This window comes from Myripristis murdjan, chromosome 24 (genome assembly GCF_902150065.1).
Source record: "Myripristis murdjan chromosome 24, fMyrMur1.1, whole genome shotgun sequence".
NCBI classification, from domain to species: Eukaryota; Metazoa; Chordata; class Actinopteri; order Holocentriformes; family Holocentridae; genus Myripristis; species Myripristis murdjan.
Genome location: NC_044003.1, coordinates 32403599 through 32424411, shown reverse-complemented (window position 1 = coordinate 32424411; position 20813 = coordinate 32403599). Strand labels below are relative to the sequence as shown.

Below are 20813 nucleotides of genomic sequence, written 5' to 3'. Positions count from 1 at the left end.
GAACGAGAGGGAGGGAGGGAGAGAGAGAGAGAGAGAAGGGGAACGCAGGACAATTTTCTCCTCTGTCACCTCGGTGACACAGAGCTGTGTTTACCCTGCAGGCCAGACTAGCTGCATTGTGGGTAAAGAGGACAGGGCAGGATGGACGCTCCACATCATCCCTACCCTGTCCTGATCCTGATCTGTATGTAGTCAAGAGAGAGACATGAAAAACAAACAAACAAACAAACAAAAAAGATCAAAAGAAGTCACCCAAAAAACTAGTATTGGTCAGATAGTTTTAGTTTTTTATCTCCATCCGGCAGCAGCCTAGAGGGGATCATGTGTGCAGCCGTGTTTCTGTCTGCAGCTAATCTTACACACTAACTGGCCTGTCAGCCTAATATTTTTGTGCACAGCTATGACTATATGATCAAGGACCTCTCGTGGTTGCAGTGATTCACAGTGTTATATACCGCAACTGACTGCCAACTCCTCACTCCTCTTAACCGGCCGCAAGTGATCAACAACTGCTTCAGTCTGGAATCTTGTTTTGTTTGTTTTGTTTTTCATTTATTTGTATTCACTAAGGACAACCAATCATGTCACAGATTTAAATTCAGTTACAATCATGTCTTCTTGCCAGAGATTCAGAATTTCACTTCCAGTACCACTACTTTGGGTTGTGTTCAGCGCCATACAACTGCCAACCAGTTTCTTTTAAATACAGCAAACAAAGCAGTAAGAACTATCTGCTGTATATGGACTGTTCCGTGTCAGGAGGTTGGTAGGATCCAAATGCGGGAGCTAGTAGGCAAGTAAGCTGAAAGGAAAAGAAAAATATTTAATAACAACTAGGAAACAGGAAGCACAGCGATCTCTAGGAGCACAGGAAACCACAAGCATGACACGCAGCAAAGACAATGATCAGACAAAGAACTGAACTGAAGGCAGAAGTTAAATACACAAGGAACCAATCAGGTAACATGACACACCTGGGGAAGGGGCTGCGGCACAGGAGGACAGAGGACAACACAAGGAAAACACAGAAGAACAAAAGTAGAGTCCAAATCAAAAGTCCAGAAACTCAGGACCATAACAACGGGCATTGTATCCAAATATTTATCTCTACATAGTCTGTCTAATCTGGTAACATCTTGATAATGTACTCTGCGTATCATGTCACACATATGAGCTGGACACACTGTGCAGCTGCTGTTGGCCACTCACATGCCCCCAGACATGCCTGACACACATCTGCATTCTACTGAGTGCACTCTTCTGCACAATTTAAAGTTTTTTCCTACTCTGGTAGTGCAGTGCAACCTCTGAAAAAAACCCCTTTCTTAAATTTAGAAATACATCATAAACCACATGCATGCATCACATGAATGACATTCATGTGTACGGCAAAGTATGCAATTTAATATCCTGGGGATCTCTTCACTTTCACTCCACTGAGCCCATTCAATGTTCCAGCACTCCAGACATAAATGTTACATCTCCCCTTCTTCAAGCATAAAAAGATGCAGGCGTACGCGAGCCCACGAAGTCGTTGCTGCCAACACTGTCCATTACTATTGCCACGACTACTACTACTGCTGGAGGCAAACATACAAAGCAGATGTGACGGAACAATGAGAATTAGTGTATTTAGTTCTGCAGTCACACTAAATAAGATTGTTTCAGGCCTTTGTGCCATTGTACAGTTCACTAAACAACATTTTTTTTATTATTATTATTTTTATGTCATCAATGCTTTTCTCTTATTTTTTTCTCATGTATCATATTGTATAAATAGCAGAACCGACCACACTTAAGCCAGTAAACACCTTCTACCAACAAACTCTGCAGACCTTAGATGAAAAGCCAAAAGATTATCACTATTCCAGTATTATTAACAAATATGGATTGCTGACTTTTGAAAAATGTATTTTCCTGATATCTAAAATTATTGACAGTTCCGCACCACCCGCTTTAAAACAATGTATACTTGTTCCAAAATCAAGTGTGAAGAAGACTAGAACCTCTCGGAGAAGTGACCTTGTGACTCCATGCAGAATAACCTTTACAAAATCTGCCTTTCCCATCAAATCAGTCAACAAATGAATTCCATACCTGCTATGAGAGTCTACGAGACTCATCATTTAAAAAAAAAAAAAAAAAGAAAAAGTTTGAAAACTTTGCATCAAGCCATTCTATTCTGTAAGGTTCCTTTTAAATAAATGATAAAGTAAATAACGAGATATGGCATCCATCTTTTGAATCCTCAAATACTGTATGCTACAAGTTTCTCTAAATAGTAATTCAGTTTTAGGGATGTTTGTGGGGCCAACACACTGATTTCTTGGTAAAATGTTAACAAATCAACAATTATCACTGATTATTATTCATTATTATTATTGTGTACACTATATAGTTACACTGTGTAAGGATCATAGACTTAAAGAGTAGCTAAACTCCAAATCCAAATCTGTATAAAGCCTGAACTCTAATAATGAAAAGTAGGGTAAGGATAAGATTTGGGTTTGGCGTTTAGTTACTCTTTAACAGCAATTCGATTTGCTTCACTGTTCACAGGACTATACGATTTATACATATATGACAAGAATTATGATTTAAGAAAAATGTTTCATCAATTTCAACAATGTAAGACTATCCTTTTGTTTTTTTAATGTAAAAAAATCAGACAAAAGAATTGCTTAAGCAAAATTTATTCTAACCTACAAAAGTTGAAATTCACAGTACTCTGTTAGATCGACACAATGTTCTTCTTTTTTTTTTTTTAATTAAAAGAATTTCTGAGTGATTTATTCTGTATATTTCTTTTAGCAGATTGATGCAGTTGAAACGGCAGAATTCATAAACATTGTAGCGATGCAAGGAATGAACTGTTGCACCTCTAATATAGCAGAGGCTGAACAATATAGGCAACACTGTTGTTTACTGAGGTAGCACAGTATTATATAAGACAACTAGTTCTTTATTAATTCTGTCATATCACAACATTAATGCAGACAGTAAACATTAGTCTTGATGCACACAGAGATGATCAATCTAAATTTTCTCTCTTTGATTAACTGATTCCATCTTATTGATGTTGATGATGTCCTAAGTCTGTCCAGCACTGTGGATGTGTGGATGATCCCACAGAGAACGCTTTTATTTCTGTAAAAAGATACTCTGTAGACATTATTGCCATGACTGCCTGAAGGATTATTTGTGGGGATTTAGAATTAATAGCTGTATTTACGTGGGTCACCACATAGCCATATGTCTACTAGCTTGTTTGTATATAAAGAAGTTCTTCTTTAAGGATTGCTTTCTTTGCTGCTATTGGCCCTGGATATGCATCGTCAAATGGAATGATGTGATTGGTCAGCCATAAAGAGTCTCAGACCCAGATACAGCATGCATTATGTTTGTGTCTGTGTTTGTACTGGTGAGGTGGCTGTCTGCATGGCTGAGGTCAGATCAGTCCTCATAACACCATCTGCTTCTGTTATAGAGAAAGAGAGATAATTGAACAAATTTTGATTGTCAGACAACAAAAACAACCCAGGCTTTATGCTGTCTCTTACATGTATGTAGATAACACCATATTCAAAATGTGTAACTCTGTTATGATTCATACATGCAGAATTGGCTCTATTTAAAAAAACAAACAAAAAAAAACCCCCAAAAAAACCTTTCCTCATAACAGAATGAGTGACCAATAGGAGATCACAGTATGGTATTCCCAGGCAGCATAATGCAGTGTGAGCAGTCTGATTTGCTGGTGCCTTTTTTTTCATGAATGAGATCAGTAAATGACTGGGCTCCTAGAGGAGCTGGGCTCACTGGTCAAACGAATGACATGAATGACTTTATGTTGCTATGGAGAGAAAGTGTCCTGCCTGCTGCCTGGGAGACACTCACACAGAGACAGAGAGGGAGGGGGCTGCAGTCACTGTTAAACGAAAAGTGACAAGAAAAATGAACAGGAGTTCTGTGCAGTCATGAGAACAACATATAACCCTCATTACTGATTATTTCTGTAAATCTGAATGTGATGTCAATTCTCTGGCTGACTTTAGACAGAATTAGTGTAGTGGCATTAGTATAGTGGAACGCAAAATCCAGAGGGTTGAACTGGGCTTAAGTAGTAGATGGTAGACTGGTGATGACATGCAGCTGAACAGGCCCACTCCCAACTCCACACACCTGACTCCAACTCTGCAATTAGACCACACACACTGGGCGTTTCTCAGTTCACATTCTTGTCTGTTCTTGTGTTCTTGCAGACTCGTGAAACGTCATCAGTTGCAGCCCAAGTCCTGTTCCAATTCAAAGTTCACATCTGACCAAGTTAGGTCCAAATTCGGATGTGTTCTTGCTCCGCCCCTTTTAGCGAGGATGCATCAGTTGGTGACTTATGTGGACTTGGAACAGCCAGGTATCCCAGCATCCATTTCGCACCAACCAGTGGCAATGGCGGCAACACCGGAGGAGAGAACTCATAACTGTAAATCTGATATATTAGCCCATGAAAACGAGAACGAGGGTTAGGGTTAGTTGTAAGTTATAGTAGTATGCGAGTTGTAGTAATAATTATAATATACACTACTCACAAAAAGTTAGGGATATTTGGCTTTCGGGAGAAAGCCAAAAAAAAAAAAAAAAAAAAAAAAGTTAAAAGTTCAGTTAAAAAGTTCACGCTACAGTGATATTATATCATGAAAGTAGGGCATTTAAGTAGAAGCATACACTGGTGATTTCCTTATCTCAAACAATTTATTGAAACAAAAGCCAACAACAGTGGTGGATATACCACAACAAAAAATGTCAATGTCTCAATAACTTGTCATGTGCCCTTGAACATCAATTACAGCTTGACAACGACGTCTCATGCTGTTCACAAGTCGACTTATTGTCTGCTGAGGCATGGCATCCCACTCTTCTTGAAGGGGGGGCCCTCAGGTCATTGAGGTTCCGGGGTACAGAGCTCCGAGCCTCTACATGGCAACTCAGCTGATCCCATAGGTTTTCTATGGGATTCAGGTCTGGAGAAAGTGCAGGCCACTCCATTTGAGGTACCCCAGTCTCCAGCAGCCGTTCCCTAATGATGCGACCTCGATGAGCTGGAGCATTGTCGTCCATGAAGATGAAATTAGGCCTGTGTTGTTCATGCAGGGGCACAATGACTGGATTAATGATGTTATTCAGGTAGTATGGGCTTGTCACAAAGTGTAGAGCAGTTCTGTACTGACTAGACACACCTGCCCACACAGTAACACCACCACCACCAAAGGCTCGTCTGGTGACAACAGTGGCTGATGCATAGGGCTCTCCTTGACGTCTCCAACATCGTTGGCGGCCATCATTTCTGCTCAACATGAATCGGCTTTCATCAGAGAACAGCACTGAGGCCCACTGGTCCCTCGTCCAGCATAAATGCTCCCTGGCCCATGCAAGACGATGACACCTGTGCCTGGTGGTGTGGTCAGGTACCCTTGCAGGTCGTCTAGCACGCAGACCATGCTGATGTAAACGGTTTCGAATGGTCTGACGTGACACTTGGGTGCCTCTCACCTCCCTTAAACGTGCCTGGAGTTGAGTGGCATTCATCATCCGGTTCCGCAGGGCACTGTTCACAATGAAGCGGTCATCAGTGTGGGATGTGGCCAAAGGATGTCCACTTCTATGCCTTTCTGTGACTCTTCCAGTCTCTCTGTATCTCTGTTGCAACCTGCTGATGACACTCTGTGACACTCTAAGCTCAGTGGCCACTTCCGTCTGAGAACATCCTGTTTGAAGCCTCACAATGGTGAGGTACTGTTGATCAATTGTTAGGTGTCGTCTTGGTCTCATGATGTCAAAATGTGAACAGCATAATGAGGAGGACTGTTTAAATACCAATTCTAATTGAACCAGGAAATTTATTGGTCGATTCATGGATCAAACACCTGTTGTGAATTTTGCCGTTAAACTCCTTGTTAGAGAACAGCAACTTGTGCAAAAAGTACTGAAACATTGAACAGTTGGACATGTGCATTCAAAAGTTTACAGAAGGTCACATTAAGTTCACCTGTAAAGGTTATAATGCATTTTAGGTTCATCCTGAAATTTCACCCGAAAGCCGAATATCCCTAACTTTTTGTGAGTAGTGTATAATCAATCAAATCAAATCGGGGAAATCAAATATGTATCAATAGTACCTCTCTGAGCTGTAGGCTGTAATTTATTCAAATTAAATTTGCTAAATTAAATGGAATTTATTTATGAAAATGGAGGAGGCAGAGTAGTGTTTCTAATATATATATATTTTTTATTATCAACACTACAGGATATATGGTTATATTAAATATTGCCAAGACAGATGAGATGGAGAAGTCATCAAGTTCAATGCTGTTCCAATTGCAGAACGACCGTCCGTCCTCCAAGTCTGTAGTCCCGAGTCGACCTCATCAAGTCCAAACCTTAAAAGTTCGCAAGTCCAAACTTGGTGAACTTGGTATTGAGAAACGCCTTCAGAGTTCATTTTCATATCATAGTGGCATGAATCAAAATCAATTGCTGGATAAAAGGGAGGAAAATTATATCTAGTTCAACAGTACAACTACTTGCTGTGGGAAAAGATTAGCAGAAACTACCTACATTTTTTAGATATTACACTAAAGATGTAAAATAACTTTTACAGTCCATTGTTATAACCCAAAGTTATTTATATGTGTATGTGTATGTGTTTTTGTTGTTCCCCCTCCCTGCCTGCAGGTGGGGTTGCTCATCCTGGTGGTATTTCCTTCTTTAGCTTGAGTTGCAGGTGATGGCTGCTCACCAGACGGGAGACTGATGGCGCCTGATTTAAAAGATCGATCTGTGCGACAGCTCTCCTCCTCCTCCTCCTTCCTGGCTCCCAGCCTGACCGTGCTGTTGTGCTGTGTGCTGTGCTTTCTTCCAGCTACTGTTGTGTACATAGTGTTTATAGATAAATGGTGACATATGTTAGGGAAGTCCGGGCAGCGGTGACTGTAAGGGTGGGAAACCTTTTCCTTTTGATTTCTTTCTCTCCTGTTTTACGTTAGGCAGTCAGGTAAGAGACCGGGGGCCTATTCCATCAAGCTGGCTAACGGGATAGCCTGGCTTATTTCGATAAGCCTCGCTAATTTAAGTGAGAGTTCTGTTCCATCAAAGTGGCTTATATGAGTTGCAGCTCAGTAACCATGGTAACTTAGTCAGCAGAACTAGCCTGCTCCGTGGCGGCTTACGGTCAAGCTTAGCTCAGCTGCCTGTCAAAGAATGTCTGACGGACGGAAACAGACCCCCAAATGACGGTCCCGTCATGTATACTGTTGCCATGGCATCACATATTCAATTCAATTCAATTCAATTCAAATTTAATTATGTAGCACCAAGACCGTGTTCGGAAATATAAGTTCAGACTTATTTCCCATAATGTGACCAAGCATGAATGTGTTTACTTAATAAAAATAAACATAATGAAAATCATGTGTTACCGCTGTCAGTCTCCGAAATCAACCGAATAAACAATCAATTACTCAATCATATTTTATTCATGTAGCACAAGTCATACAGCAAATGCAACAACAAGTGTTGAACATAAGAGTTAAAAAGAACAAGAGGTTAAATAAAAAAAGACGTCTTATTTTATTTCCCACCCACAATTTGTGATGATCCGCCTCTATTCTGCCCGAAGCCAATAGGTTAGTTGACATAGGTGAGGGACGTTTACAAGAACACATATTTCAGTTAATCCCAATTGGATTCATGGTCATCTCACTTTTGGAATGATCCCTTTTTATTTGGATTTTTACATGTATAATTTCAGAAAGACTGTGCCTAAGTTCTGAAATCATTTATTAGCCATTCAAAAAAAAAAAAAAAAAAAAACTCAATCATCATCATCAAGAATGAAAGCATTAAATACAGTTCAAACCATGGCTTTCTGTTGTGTTTAAATTTATACTTACTTCCTTCTCCAGTTTTTTGATTTCCATATCCCGACGGTGTCATGCCGGTTAACAATCCCGCTGGACGCGCACACTTGAGGCTTGTTCAAACGTGGCTAGAATTAGCGCTGACCTGACGCGGCTGAATCGTGTTAGTGGAACGGGTTGAGGCTTTAGTGAAAGTTGACGCTAATTCAAGCCAGGCTATATCACGTAAGGCAGCTTTCTTTAGCTGCTTTCATGGAATAGCCCTCTGTACTTTTCTGTTTGTTTGTTTTGATGGGTAAGATAAGTTGGATCATTACTTCTTGTTTTGTTTGTCATTTTGGCTGGGCTCAGCCTGACATTTGTTTTTGCTACCATCTTTTTTTTCTCTGTAAACTGAAGAATAAACCCATTTTTTTGGACTGCATTCATTGTAGCATGGGTCCTCCTTGGGAGTGGGGAAAGAGGGGAGTGACTTTATGCTATGCTAAGGTTCCCCCCAAGGCCAGGGATAACACTTTTAACTGAACTGAATCGTGACGTCCAACAATCCATTGTTGTGATGTCCAAGGAAGGCACGGCGGCATGGCACTGTAACTCCCTTGGATACAAGTTGGTGGTTGAAGATTGTAATTGTTTTTGTTTGTTGCTGGAGGAAACTTTGTTTAAACACAGGAGCAGCTGACCGCACCATGAGAAGTCAGCTTTGTTCTGGGGCAAGAGGCTGGAAGTACTGAAGGAACTTTGGATGCTCTGGATCCTATGCATGCACGTGCGTGCACACACACACACACACACATTCAAATTCATCCATTCATCGGTGAAGATCAGTGTCTTGCTCTCAAGATCAGTGAGTTCCTCAATCTGCTTATTCCTTCCAATTTTCTCCATTTTGCATTTTTCCTTTCACTCTCTCTTAGCTGATTCCAGTGTGAAGAGCTTTGAGCATTAATCAACGGAGAATCAGACTACCAAATTAGAGATGCCTGACATCTATTCCCTTCAACCCATGTGCCCGCTAAGGTCAACAATAACCCTCCACCTGCCTCCCCATACTCATCTTTTGCTGTGTGGATTTAGTGGTGAGCAATCAAAGCATTGTTCCTCAGAGACCCCACTCCCCTGGGAATCAATTACAGCAAATCTGAGCAAGCTGTCATCCTGAGGGAGCTGAAGGCACTCACACACACATAGACAACCCTGAACTTCACCTCAGGCCATACCACCACCTCATCACTCCCCCTCTGTTTTTTGACTAATGTCCTCTCCTCCTGTATAGAGCCAGACACTGACTATAAACACAACCAGAATGCAGACATCAAGCACAAACACACACACACACACACTCACACACTCACACACACACACAGTGGACAGACAGTTAATAGATAAAAGAGAAGGAGAAGGGGGTGTTTTGTCTAGAAAACAAAAGAGAGATGAAAGCAGCTTGGGTTAAACCGCCTAGGAAAGATGAAAAGAGGGGAAGAGAAAGAGAGAGAAAGGGGGAGAGAGATTTTTGAGAGAAATCCCAGTGCCCAAGAGAAGGCGTTCAAGCAGAACACAACGACTGTAGCTCCCTTATTTGCCATCAGCATTTTCCCATCCTCTCCTCATCCTTTCCCATCTCTGACCCCAACGGATACAGAGGTGCTCACAAGTGTGTGTGTGTGTGTGTGTGTGTGTGAGTGTGTGTGTGTGTGTGTGAGTGTGTGAGTGTGTGTGTGTGTGTGTGTGAGAGAGAGAGAGAATAAAATAACTCCGTTTCATAAGACGTTCCACCCCATACCTGCAAGCCGACATCTCTCGACGACTCCTCCTCCATCAGAGAAATTTCCAAACAGCTGGTTGCCCTGGTTACAGTCTTCCATGCACCAATCAGCAGACATCATTCTGGGGGTCTGGGGGGGTAAGCCGGCACATTCTGGCAAATAGCAACGATATGAACAGAGATTAGCATACATATTCAGCCGAGAACAGTAAATCCTTACTCAAATATCATTGGGTTTGTTGAAAAGACACTGCTCTGATTTATTTTTGTTGTACCTCTAATTTTGTCTACTTGAAATGCCGTTTTGCAGAAGACTAATTGTGAGATGAAACACTCGTAGCAAAAACATCACAAGCCTTCAGTGATGTGAGCTACATTTAAATGTAGTCCATTTTTACTGACATTTGGGGTACACTCATTTTGCAGATTTACAGTGCGGTGTAATGAGTGCATCATGCTGGATGTTTGTGCACAGACTGCAAATGTCAGCCATTTCAATACATATTCTGCTCAATCAATTATACATTTTCATTATTTAGCTGAATCTAATGATGTTAAAATGATCACATTAATTTGTCAAAGAAATCTAATGAGATAGGGTCTCAACATTCATGTTGGGACTGAATTTCGTTTTGATCAGTTGATATTTGACTGTGGGAGCAGTGCTCCCTCTGCTGGTGGTGGGCTTGTGCCTAGTGGTTTGTCAGTTTGAATGACAGAGCTTCAGTCAAGCAGAACAGTCTCTCTCTCCCAAATGAACATAGCAGGATGGTTGGAGTGGCATCCATTCTTATGTGTATGGTTGCTTTGGTACATTAGCCATTTCACATTTACAAACACTTTTCTTCTCTGCTAAAGTTGGTCCAAACTATGACAGCTGGTAGCATTTAAGAGGTTCTAAGTAAAAGCTACACTATATTACCAAAAGTATTCGCTCACCTGCCTTTACTCATACTATGAACTGAAGTGCCATCCCATTCCTAACCCATAGAGTTCAATATGATGTCGGTCCACCTTTTGCAGCTATTACAGCTTCAACTCTTCTGGGAAGACTGTCCACAAGGTTGAGGAGAGTGTTTATAGGAATTTTTGACCATTCTTCCAAAAGCGCATTGGTGAGGTCACACACTGATGTTTGTCGAGAAGGCCTGGCTCTCAGTCTCTGCTCTAATTCATCCCAAAGGTGTTCTATCGGGTTCAGGTCAGGACTCTGTGCAGGCCAGTCAAGTTCATCCACACCAGACTCTGTCATCCATGTCTTTATGGACCTTGCTTTGTGCACTGGTGCACAGTCATGTTGGAAGAGGAAGGGGCCCGCTCCAAACTGTTCCCACAAGGTTGGGAGCATGGAATTGTCCAAAATGTTTTGGTATCCTGAAGCATTCAAAGTTCCTTTCACTGGAACTAAGGGGCCAAGCCCAGCTCCTGAAAAACAACCCCACACCATAATTCCTCCTCCACCAAATTTCACAGTCGGCACAATGCAGTCTGAAATGTACCGTTCTCCTGGCAACCTCCAAACCCAGACTCGTCCATCAGATTGCCAGATGGAAAAGCGTGATTCATCACTCCAGAGAACGCGTCTCCACTGCTCTAGAGGCCAGTGGCGGCGTGCTTTACACCATTGCATCCGACGCTTTGCATTGCACTTGGTGATGTGTGGCTTGGCTGCGGCTGCTCGGCCATGGAAACCCATTCCATGAAGCTCTCTGCGTACTGTACTTGGGCTAACCTGAAGGTCACATGAAGTTTGTAGCTCTGTAGCAATTGACTGTGCAGAAAGTCGGCGACCTCTTTGCACTATGCGCTTCAGCATCCGCTGACCCCTCTCCGTCACTTTACGTGGCCTACCACTTCGTGGCTGAGTTGCTGTTGTTCCCAAACGCTTCCATTTTGTTATAATAGAGCTGACAGTTGACTGTGGAATATTTAGGAGCGAGGAAATTTCACGACTGGATTTGTTGCACAGGTGGCATCCTATGACAGTTCCACGCTGGAATTCACTGAGCTCCTGAGAGCGGCCCATTCTTTCACAAATGTCTTGTTTCACAGTCTGCATGCCTGAGTGCTTGATTTTATACACCTGTGGCCAGGCCAAGTGATTAGGACACCTGATTCTGATCATTTGAATGGGTGAGTGAATACTTTTGGTAATATAGTGTATATTTGATGATGCTAGGTTTTCCAGCTTGCAGATGTTGATTCAAATGTTCACTGTTCTTTTAGTAATTTCTGCACAGCACAACATATCTGCACAGTTCTCAAGTAAGTGTGACACCCTCCACAGCCCAATGACTTGTTAGTTACCATAGAAAACAACTGTAATCACTATTTTATTCTGTACCAGCCAAATGACCACAGCAAACAGAGCAATGACCATTCTACTCCACTCAAGCTCTGTGGTTTGAATACACTAGGATGATTTGCAACACTCTTGCCTCACATGAAAACTACTGTCAGAAGTGCTACTGAACAAGTGAAATGCCCTCTTCATGTAAGTGTGGCATTGTTTGTGTCGAGCAGCAGCTGATGCTTCTGCAGGCTAATGCTGTAAATAAGAACATGTTCCAAATCGTCCTACTCTTTCCATTGCCCTCACAACAAAGCTGCAGATGTTTTGGCCGTGTTTGCACGGCTGTCTCTAGCTCCAGTCTCCTGCCACAGGCCAAAGACACAAAAGTCAGGTGGGCTGCAGGCTCTGATCTGCCTGTAGGTATGAACACATGTGTCTGTCTCTCTGTGATAGAATGTTGATCTGCCCAGGAGGTCTCCCTAACTCCCAGCGCATGCTAGGATAGGTTCCATGCCTCCCATACCATTTGACCCTGCAAAGGATTAAGCAGGAAAAGAAAGAAAGAAAGAAAGTTGATAGAAAGCTGCAGTGGTGAAGTGTTATTAATATTATTATTCCTTCTCTTATTGTGAAGGTCCACTGAGAGATGCAGATACACAAGAGAGAGTTGCAGAAACACAATGCTTTTCAAAATGTACATGTTCCCTGGCCAAAATAAGAAATCTGCTTCAGCTTAGGTTATGTAAAACATGTCATATTTATCTTCATGTAACATTTTCTTTCAAACAAAATTGTAAGATTCATCCTACTGTATGCAAATGTAAAGGATGCATACAGGGCCACCCCACTGCCTGCACTGGGAAAAGCTGACCATAACCTTGTTCTGCTTCAGCCTCACTACAAACCAAAGGTGAGGAGACTACCCACAACCACACGGTCATTCAGGAAGTGGTCTCCTGAGGCAGAGCACGCTCTGAGAGACTGCTTTGGCACTACTGACTGGGATGTACTGCAGGGGTCGCACAGCGGGAACATCGAGGGGGTTGTAGACTGCACCACTGACTACATTAACTTCTGTATGGATGTTGTTGTTTCTGTAAGAACGGTGCGCTGCTATGCGAACAACAAGCCCTGGATCACCAGTCACATTAAAGGCCTCCTGAACCAGAAGAAGAAGGCCTTCAAAGACAGTGATCAGCAGGAGCTAAAACGCGTGCAGCGGGAACTCAGAGTCCAGCTCAGTGAGGCAAAGGAGCAGTACAGAAGGAAGCTGGAGCAGAAGATGCAGAACAACAGCATGAAGGAGGTGTGGGACGGGATGAAGATCATCACCCGCTGCAGCTCGAGATGGGGTGCCACCATTGAGGGGGATGGGGGGAGGGCGAACGAGTTGAACAACTTCTTCAACAGGTTTGACCACCCCATCTCACTCTCACCTCTGATCACCATGCCCCCCCACGCCCTCTTCTGCTCCCCACCCCCCACTACGAGCAGACACATGCACAGAGGAGACCCCCATACACACACACACACACACACACACACAATCACAGCAGCCCAGGTGTGTGGAGAACTGAGGAGGCTTCCCCCCAGCAAAGCAGTGGGTCCAGATGGAGTATCCCCACGACTGCTGAAGGCACCCATGTGCAAGTCTCAAGTAAGTCTCAAGTCTTAACCTTCAAGTCTCAAGTCTTGGGCAAGTCAAGTGACAGGTTATGCCAAGTCAAGTCATGTCCTGTAATAGATCAAGTCAAGTCCAAGTCAAGTCACATTATTACAATCTTACCTGCAGAATCCGGTCTTAATAAAGAGAAAATATAAGATATTAGTAACTGTCAAATAATATTATCGGCCAATTTAGTTAACCTGTTTAAAAAAATATGACTTTTTGCTTTATTGCTCTGTTTTATTAATCTGCTTTCCTATCGTCAGTCAGGCCCTACATGTCATGCACTAACTCGCCAATAGTCAGTAAGAGACTATAAATCACACTCAAACCATCTCGTATCCAGGCTTGTATCAAGCTAACGTTAGCTAAGCTAACTATCTAACAGGGTAATAGGCTATTAGCTTATTTACAAGCACTTATTTGGCAGAACGGCTCTTCAAATGACAGACAAAGTTTGACGTTGTAGCGTGGCTGTCTGAAGTCTTTGTTGAGCAGGTCTTGCATTCGGCAGTTCGCCATTTCCCTTCACATGTGTAGTTACGAAAGCGAAAAAGGACGACTCTCGGCACTCCTCCCGCTCCCGCCGACATGATGCTGACCGTCTGACATGAGGGGGTGTTCCTCCAAATATAAGGTAGGTAGTGGAGAGGGCATGACTGACTGACAGGGTCGTCATCCAATCATTACAACACCATTCCCAGCGTGCGCTCGCATGCCGGGTAATATTACAGGGTAGAGATATTTATTTTATATTTTATATTCAAACTGAAAACAAGAAATGAACAACAATCAAGTCATTCAAGTCATCGTGTCTCAAGTCGAGTCAAGTCCCGAGTCTTAAACCACCAAATCCAAGTCGAGTCTCAAGCTTTTTATGTTTGTCAAGTCAAATCACAAGTCATTAAAACAGCGACTCGAGTCGACTCGGGTCCAAGTCGCAATGACTCGAGTCCCCATCTCTGCTCTCTATAGCACATCTTCAACCTGAGCCTGGAGCAGGGGAGGGTCCCACTGCGGTGGAAAACATCATGCATCGTCCCAGTCCCAAAGAAGCCACGTCCTGCAGAGCTGAACGACTTCAGGCCGGTCGCCCTGACGTCACATGTGATGAAGACCATGGAGCGGCTGCTGCTACACCATCTGAGACCACAGGTGAGCCATGCCCTCGACCCTCTGCAGTTTGCGTACCAGGAGAAGGTGGGAGTGGAGGACGCCATCGTCTACATGCTACACCGATCCCTCTCTCACCTGGACAGGGGCAGTGGTGCTGTGAGAATCACATTTCTGGATTTCTCCAGCGCCTTCAATACCATCCAGCCCCAGCTGCTCGGTCACAAACTGACTGTCATGGGAGTAGGCTAACACCTGACGGCATGGATCATGGACTATCTGACAGGCAGACCTCAGTATGTGCGACTGGGGGACTGCAGGTCAGACACTGTGATCAGCAGCACAGGAGCGCCGCAGGGGACTGTACTCTCTCCAGTCCTGTTCACCCTGTACACGTCGGACTTCCAGTACAACTCGGAGTCCTGCCACGTGCAGAAGTTTGCGGACGACACGGCCATCGTGGGATGTATCAGCGGTGGACAGGAGGAGGAGTACAGGAAACTCATCCAGGACTTCGTGTGGTTCCAACCACCTCCACCTGAACACCTCCAAGACAAAAGAAATGGTGGTGGACTTCAGGAGGACCAGGCCTCACCCGGAGCCCATAAGCATCAACGGTGCCTGTGTGGAAATGGTGCAGACCTATAAATACCTGGGAGTGCAGCTGGATGATAGACTGGACTGGACAGCCAACACTGAGGCTCTGTGCAGGAAAGGACAGAGCCGACTGTACTTCCTCAGGAGGCTGGCGTCCTTCAACATCTGCAGAAATTGCTGCTGATGTTCTACCAGTCTGTTGTGGCGAGCGCCCTCTTCTATGCGGTGGTGTGCTGGGGAGGCAGCATCAAGAAGAGGGACGCCTCACGACTGGACAAACTGGTGAGGAAAGCGGGCTCTGTTGTGGGCACACAACTTGAGAGCCTGACATCTGTGGCAGAGCAACGGGCGCTGAGCAGGCTCCTGTCAATCATGGACAATCCACTGCATCCACTGCACAGCGCCACCACCAGGCAGAGGAGCAGCTTCAGTGACAGGCTGCTGTCACTGTCCTGCTCCACCGACAGACTGAGGAAATCATTCCTCCCCCACGCCATGCGGCTTTTTAACTCCACCCGGAGGAGATAACTCTTGCAATGCACTTGTTTAAACTCTTGAAATACACACTGCACACCTTGCACACTTGGACATTATTTAATCAACCACTTATTTGTTTATTAGTAGTACTTACTGCAGGCCTTTTAAAGTGTGTAGTACTTACTGCAGACCTTTTAAAGTGTGTAGTACTTACTGCTGGCCTTTTTTTTTCTGATGTCTTTCATTTCGTATTTTGAATTTGTGGATACTGCTGGAAGATGTGAATTTCCCTCGGGATGAATAAAGTATCTATCTATCTCTATCTATCTCTGTCTACTGAGACAGGCTTGGATCGTGCTCTCCCTGAGATAATCTTGACAACAGCTGCAAGCAGGACACATTTTTCCTATATTATTTCACATATCAGAATGTCCTGTGGGCAGAATTTTTTTTTTATTTCAGGCCAACACTGTTATTTTGTCATAAACCAGATATCAGCCCATAGTGATGATATTGTTGTGCATCCCTAATCACAATATTTTTTTCAAAAGGAAAAGAGGCATGGGTTCTTAACTTTCACCAGCCTCTGCACATTTCAGTGTATACAGGCATCCACTGGTCAGAAACAGCATTTTTGTTTTCATGCACCACAAAGAGCCCCTGCACAGGTACCTGGTTTGCTATAGGTCAAAGCAAAGACTTCAGCTTAATGTGTCCAGTAGATGTCAGCATAAGACTGGGTACAGACGCAAGATTCAGTCGTCTACAATGACCCATCTCAGTTTATCAAGCAGTCAATTCTACTAGATTAACAATCCTCAGAAATCATCGGTGAGAAAGACAACTAAAGCAAAGCAACTAAATTTACAGCTTGTCCATGGGGTGCACGTGTGTGTGTGTGTGTGTGTGTGTGTGTGTGTGTGTGTGTGTGTGTGCATACTTTATATACTTTTTAAAAAAATTTGTCTATATTACAGTCTACATTTAGGCTACATCTACATTTACAGTCTACATCTAGTTGTTTTTACTTATCTGTATATATCTGTGTATAAAATTCTGCAGTTCCTCTGTTTAATTTAATACTTTTCATAGTTTTTATTTCACACTTGCTTTGGCAATGAAAACGCCTGTTTCCCAGTAAAGTCTCTTTCGATTGAACTGAACTGAGACGGGGAGAGAGAAATTATCTGCCCATCATCATTTTTTTTTTTTTTTTTTTAACTTGATTAGTGAATGCGTGTGGGTGTGTGTCTGTGTCGTCCCCCACCTGTCCGTGTGTGTGTGCGGGGCGGCAGGTCTCTGAGGCTCGTGCTGCTGATCCCTCTCTGCTGACGTCAGGAGAAATGGCGGACCAGGATGGCAGCGACGCATCTCCTCCCGAGTCCCAAGGTGAGTTGTCATCGTCAGCAAAGTTTTACTCAACAATTTTTTTGTGAGAAATTAAGCATTATGTGAATGATGATATGTCGATGAAAACGTGGCAGTAATTTTGCTTTCTCTCGGTGTTTGAGCGCTGACGAGAATGAAGAGATTCTAAGTAGCGCAGACCGGTCACGGGAATTGGATTAACTCTCAACCGACTCACCGAACCGGTTGATTTACGCTTGTCAAACACGACCTGTTTCTCCAAACTACTCGGAAATGTCGTCCGTTTTACTCGTTTTACTGTCGACGCTCAATATTTTCAGCTTTTCCCAAGCAGGTGCACACCTGTTGCTGACATTTTGTCAACTTGTTCATGCCCGCTGCAGTTGCAGTTGGCGTGACAGGTGAATTTATGGAAATTGCCAAAGGCTGTGCTGCGCATGACACAAAATCAACTTGTCTGTGTGTTTTCGTGTGAACCTCATGGTGGGCCACCGGCACAGTATCCTAACAATGGCTGTCAACGCCGTCAGGTTTGGAGTGGCTGAGTCACGTTTGAAGTCGTTGTAAAATATCCGATAACCAACTCATTTACATAACACATTTAAATAACATATCTATGGATACATTCCATTTGATATCATTTCTGTATGCTGGCCCCCTTCAAGTCACAATAAAAAAATCACAGTCTGTATTCCTAGGATTGCGTATAAAGGCCATTAAGGGTGAAAAAATATATGGAGAGGGGAGTAATATTCCGAGAAAGAAAACCTCAGAATTTCCGAGATAGTGATACATTTACGAAAAAACTAACACAACCTATGATTAAAAAAAAAAAAAAAAAATCAAAGTCACAAATTTACGAAAAAAACAAAACTTGTAGGCCAAGGAAGCACATGGCTTGACTTTGCGTGGCTGGATCAGACACTGCAAACAATGCTGCCTGCAGCTGATGACCTCATCAAACTCTACTTTGACATGGGATTTAGTTAGAAGGAGATCCTGCTGATTTTAGCCCAGAATCACAACATTGTTTTCTTCTGTACAGGCCCAAGTCACAGCAATGTCTAATGATAATATTGTGATTCTTGGCTAAAATCACTAGGATTTCCTTCTTACTAAATCCCATGGTAGAACAAAAACGATTTTCTTTGAGTTTTTTTTCCTTATGAATTTGCAGTTGTTAGGCTATAATCTCAGATTTTTTTTTTTTTTTTGGTTTGTTTTCTCATAACTTTGAGTTATGTTTTCTCATAACTTGACAATGTCTGAGTTTTTTCTCGCAGATTTGTGACTTTACATGTTAGAATTTCCAGGGTGTTTTACTGAACCACACTTCCTTTGTGCAATACTCTGTAACAGCAAGGCATTTAAGGTGCCATAAAAGAAATGAATTGCGATACCCAGCCATGCTAAAGAAAGTGCTGCTATATGGTGATGGTGACCACAAGGGAAGGGCAGGTGGTAATGTGAAACCATATAAACAGTTTAATATATTAATGGGAACCCCTTAATGGGTTGAATTATACTTGAGGGGCCATTAACATACCTGTTATGCTTGGAGGTCCAAGAATAACATATGTGGGAAAAACTGGTGTTATTGTATAAACAGTATAATGAAAAAATTGTTCAGCTACATTAACACTAGCGGCAATAGCTGCAGTTGAATACCCAGCTAAACATAGCGTTATGTCGGCAACGTAATGGCTCAAAATTCTTGTTTTTCTGGATTTTGACAAGACCTTTGGTAAGTGGCCACTGCCTTGGTGCTTTGCTATGCATTTCTGAGTGATCATAGCAGTATCACCAGTACTTTAATGTCACTGGACTGACAGCAGCTTCATCACCTAAATAAACAAGCGTGGGGTGTTTTACTGAGGCCAATAAGGCAACTACAAATTCCAGATTTTAGCTGATGCTCAGATGGTGTTATCACTTTAAGCTAGAGACTTTGGGAAGAAGTGCAGATGTGGTTACCTGTTTGATTCACCTCATAATGTTTCAGACTTAACTGTTTTCAGTGAAATTGTGTGGTGGTGGTAAATAGTGACTAACTGTAAAAATGTAAACACATTGAATTTAAATTTGAATCCCTCAGAGTTAGCAGACAAGTTTGCTTTAGGGGACCAATAAATTAGAGCTGACAAGGCAAAATATCAGGATGAATTGTGACCAGATGAAAGGTGCAAGTCAGACACTTCCCCTGTCAGTATGATTTCTCGTCTTTCTTTGCCATTAAGCTCTGCTCTGCTCTAGACTTAGGTTGATGTCCTACAGTCCCGTAGCCAGGGGCGCCGTATATGGGGGAAAAGTTAGGACAATTCCAAGGGCCCTTGCCTGACAGGGGCCCCAAAAAAAGGTAAAAACTAATATAAAATTATTAAACCATCATCGAGTAAATACATTTTTTTTTTTATGGGGCCCAAAATTCCTGGCAGCGCCCCTGCCCGTAGCATCCAACTTCCATTGGACACAAGCTTACTTTCCAGTCCTGCCACTAAATTGGTATTCTGAAGCATTTTACTTTGATATGCCTCATTTACTACATCTTCTCTTGGCACTGTGAGCTTTAACAAAACACACAATCCACTGCACTTCTGTCCACTACACCAAGTCTGCTCTCACAGAAGTGCTCTTTATATCCTGCAGGATTATCAGCACTTTTTTTTTTTTTTTTTTTTTTTTTTAATTTTTTACCCCAAATCTACTACCATTTGCCAGTCACTGTCCTGCTTTAGCTGCCCACAGTGTGCCTGCACAAAAATGATACTCTTCAAATCTTCTCTTCTCAAACAAAACAGTTTGAATTTTCTTCACTGCAAAAACACAAAATCTTACCAAGATTATTTGTCTTATTTCAAGTCAAAAATGTCTTATTTCTTTTCAAAATATCTCATTACACTTAAAATAAGACATGATCACCTCAGAAGTAACTTGTTTTTAGACAATTTGCTTGTTTCATTGGCAAAATTTGCCAGTGGAAAAAGTGAAACTTCACTTGAAATAAGTGAAAATTAGCTAGAAACAAGAAACAAATTTTGCCAATGAAACAAGCAAATTTTCACTTGTTTCAAGCAAATTTTCACTTGAAACAAGAGACAATTGTCTAAAAACAAGTTACTTCTGAGGTGATCATGTCTTATTTTAAGTGTAATGAGATATTTTGACTAGAAATAAGACATTTTTGACTTGAAATAAGACAAATAATCTTGGTAAGATTTTGAGTTTTTGCAGTGTTCTTGTCTCTATCCATTGTCATTCAGGGTTGCAACATGTCACCTTCCTACAGTTAGCTGTTGACAGGCTTTTCTAAAGCTGTTGGAATTTCTTCCACAACTTGGCTCAAAGTTTTGTTTGCCAGTTTCCTCTTAGACATGCTAAATGCCACTGGATTCACTTGGCTTGACGCTCATCCCAGCCCCAATGAGGTTATAATTTGGTGTGTTGAGCCACCTGTTGTTACAAGATGCTGTTGTAGTCTGAGGCTATATGCTCCATATATGCTGATTGGTGGGAGGTGCATGCCCTTCTTGTAGACCTTCCTCACCTACCACCCATTGATGCCCTAATGATCACCTCTGTTGCCATAGTGAAAGCAAGAGGGGAGAATTACCACCTTGT

General features: G+C 42.6%; 1 protein-coding gene and 1 long non-coding RNA gene across 2 annotated transcripts in view; one reads left to right on the top strand and one right to left on the bottom strand.

The window, feature by feature from the left end:
• Nucleotides 1-567: 567 nt before the first annotated feature.
• On the bottom strand, nucleotides 568-17839 carry LOC115356660 (uncharacterized). The gene is made up of 3 exons (XR_003927986.1): nucleotides 17095-17839; nucleotides 9700-9834; nucleotides 568-802 (listed from the first exon to the last, which is right to left on the bottom strand). It is a non-coding gene; the product is annotated as an uncharacterized LOC115356660 (long non-coding RNA).
• map7b (microtubule-associated protein 7b) overlaps nucleotides 17092-20813 on the top strand; it is a 44836-nt gene continuing 41114 nt past the window's right edge. The window contains exon 1 of the mRNA XM_030047880.1: nucleotides 17092-17216. Coding sequence (XP_029903740.1) covers nucleotides 17171-17216 — 46 coding nt within the window. The 5' untranslated portion in view covers nucleotides 17092-17170. The remainder of the gene's footprint in view (nucleotides 17217-20813) is intronic.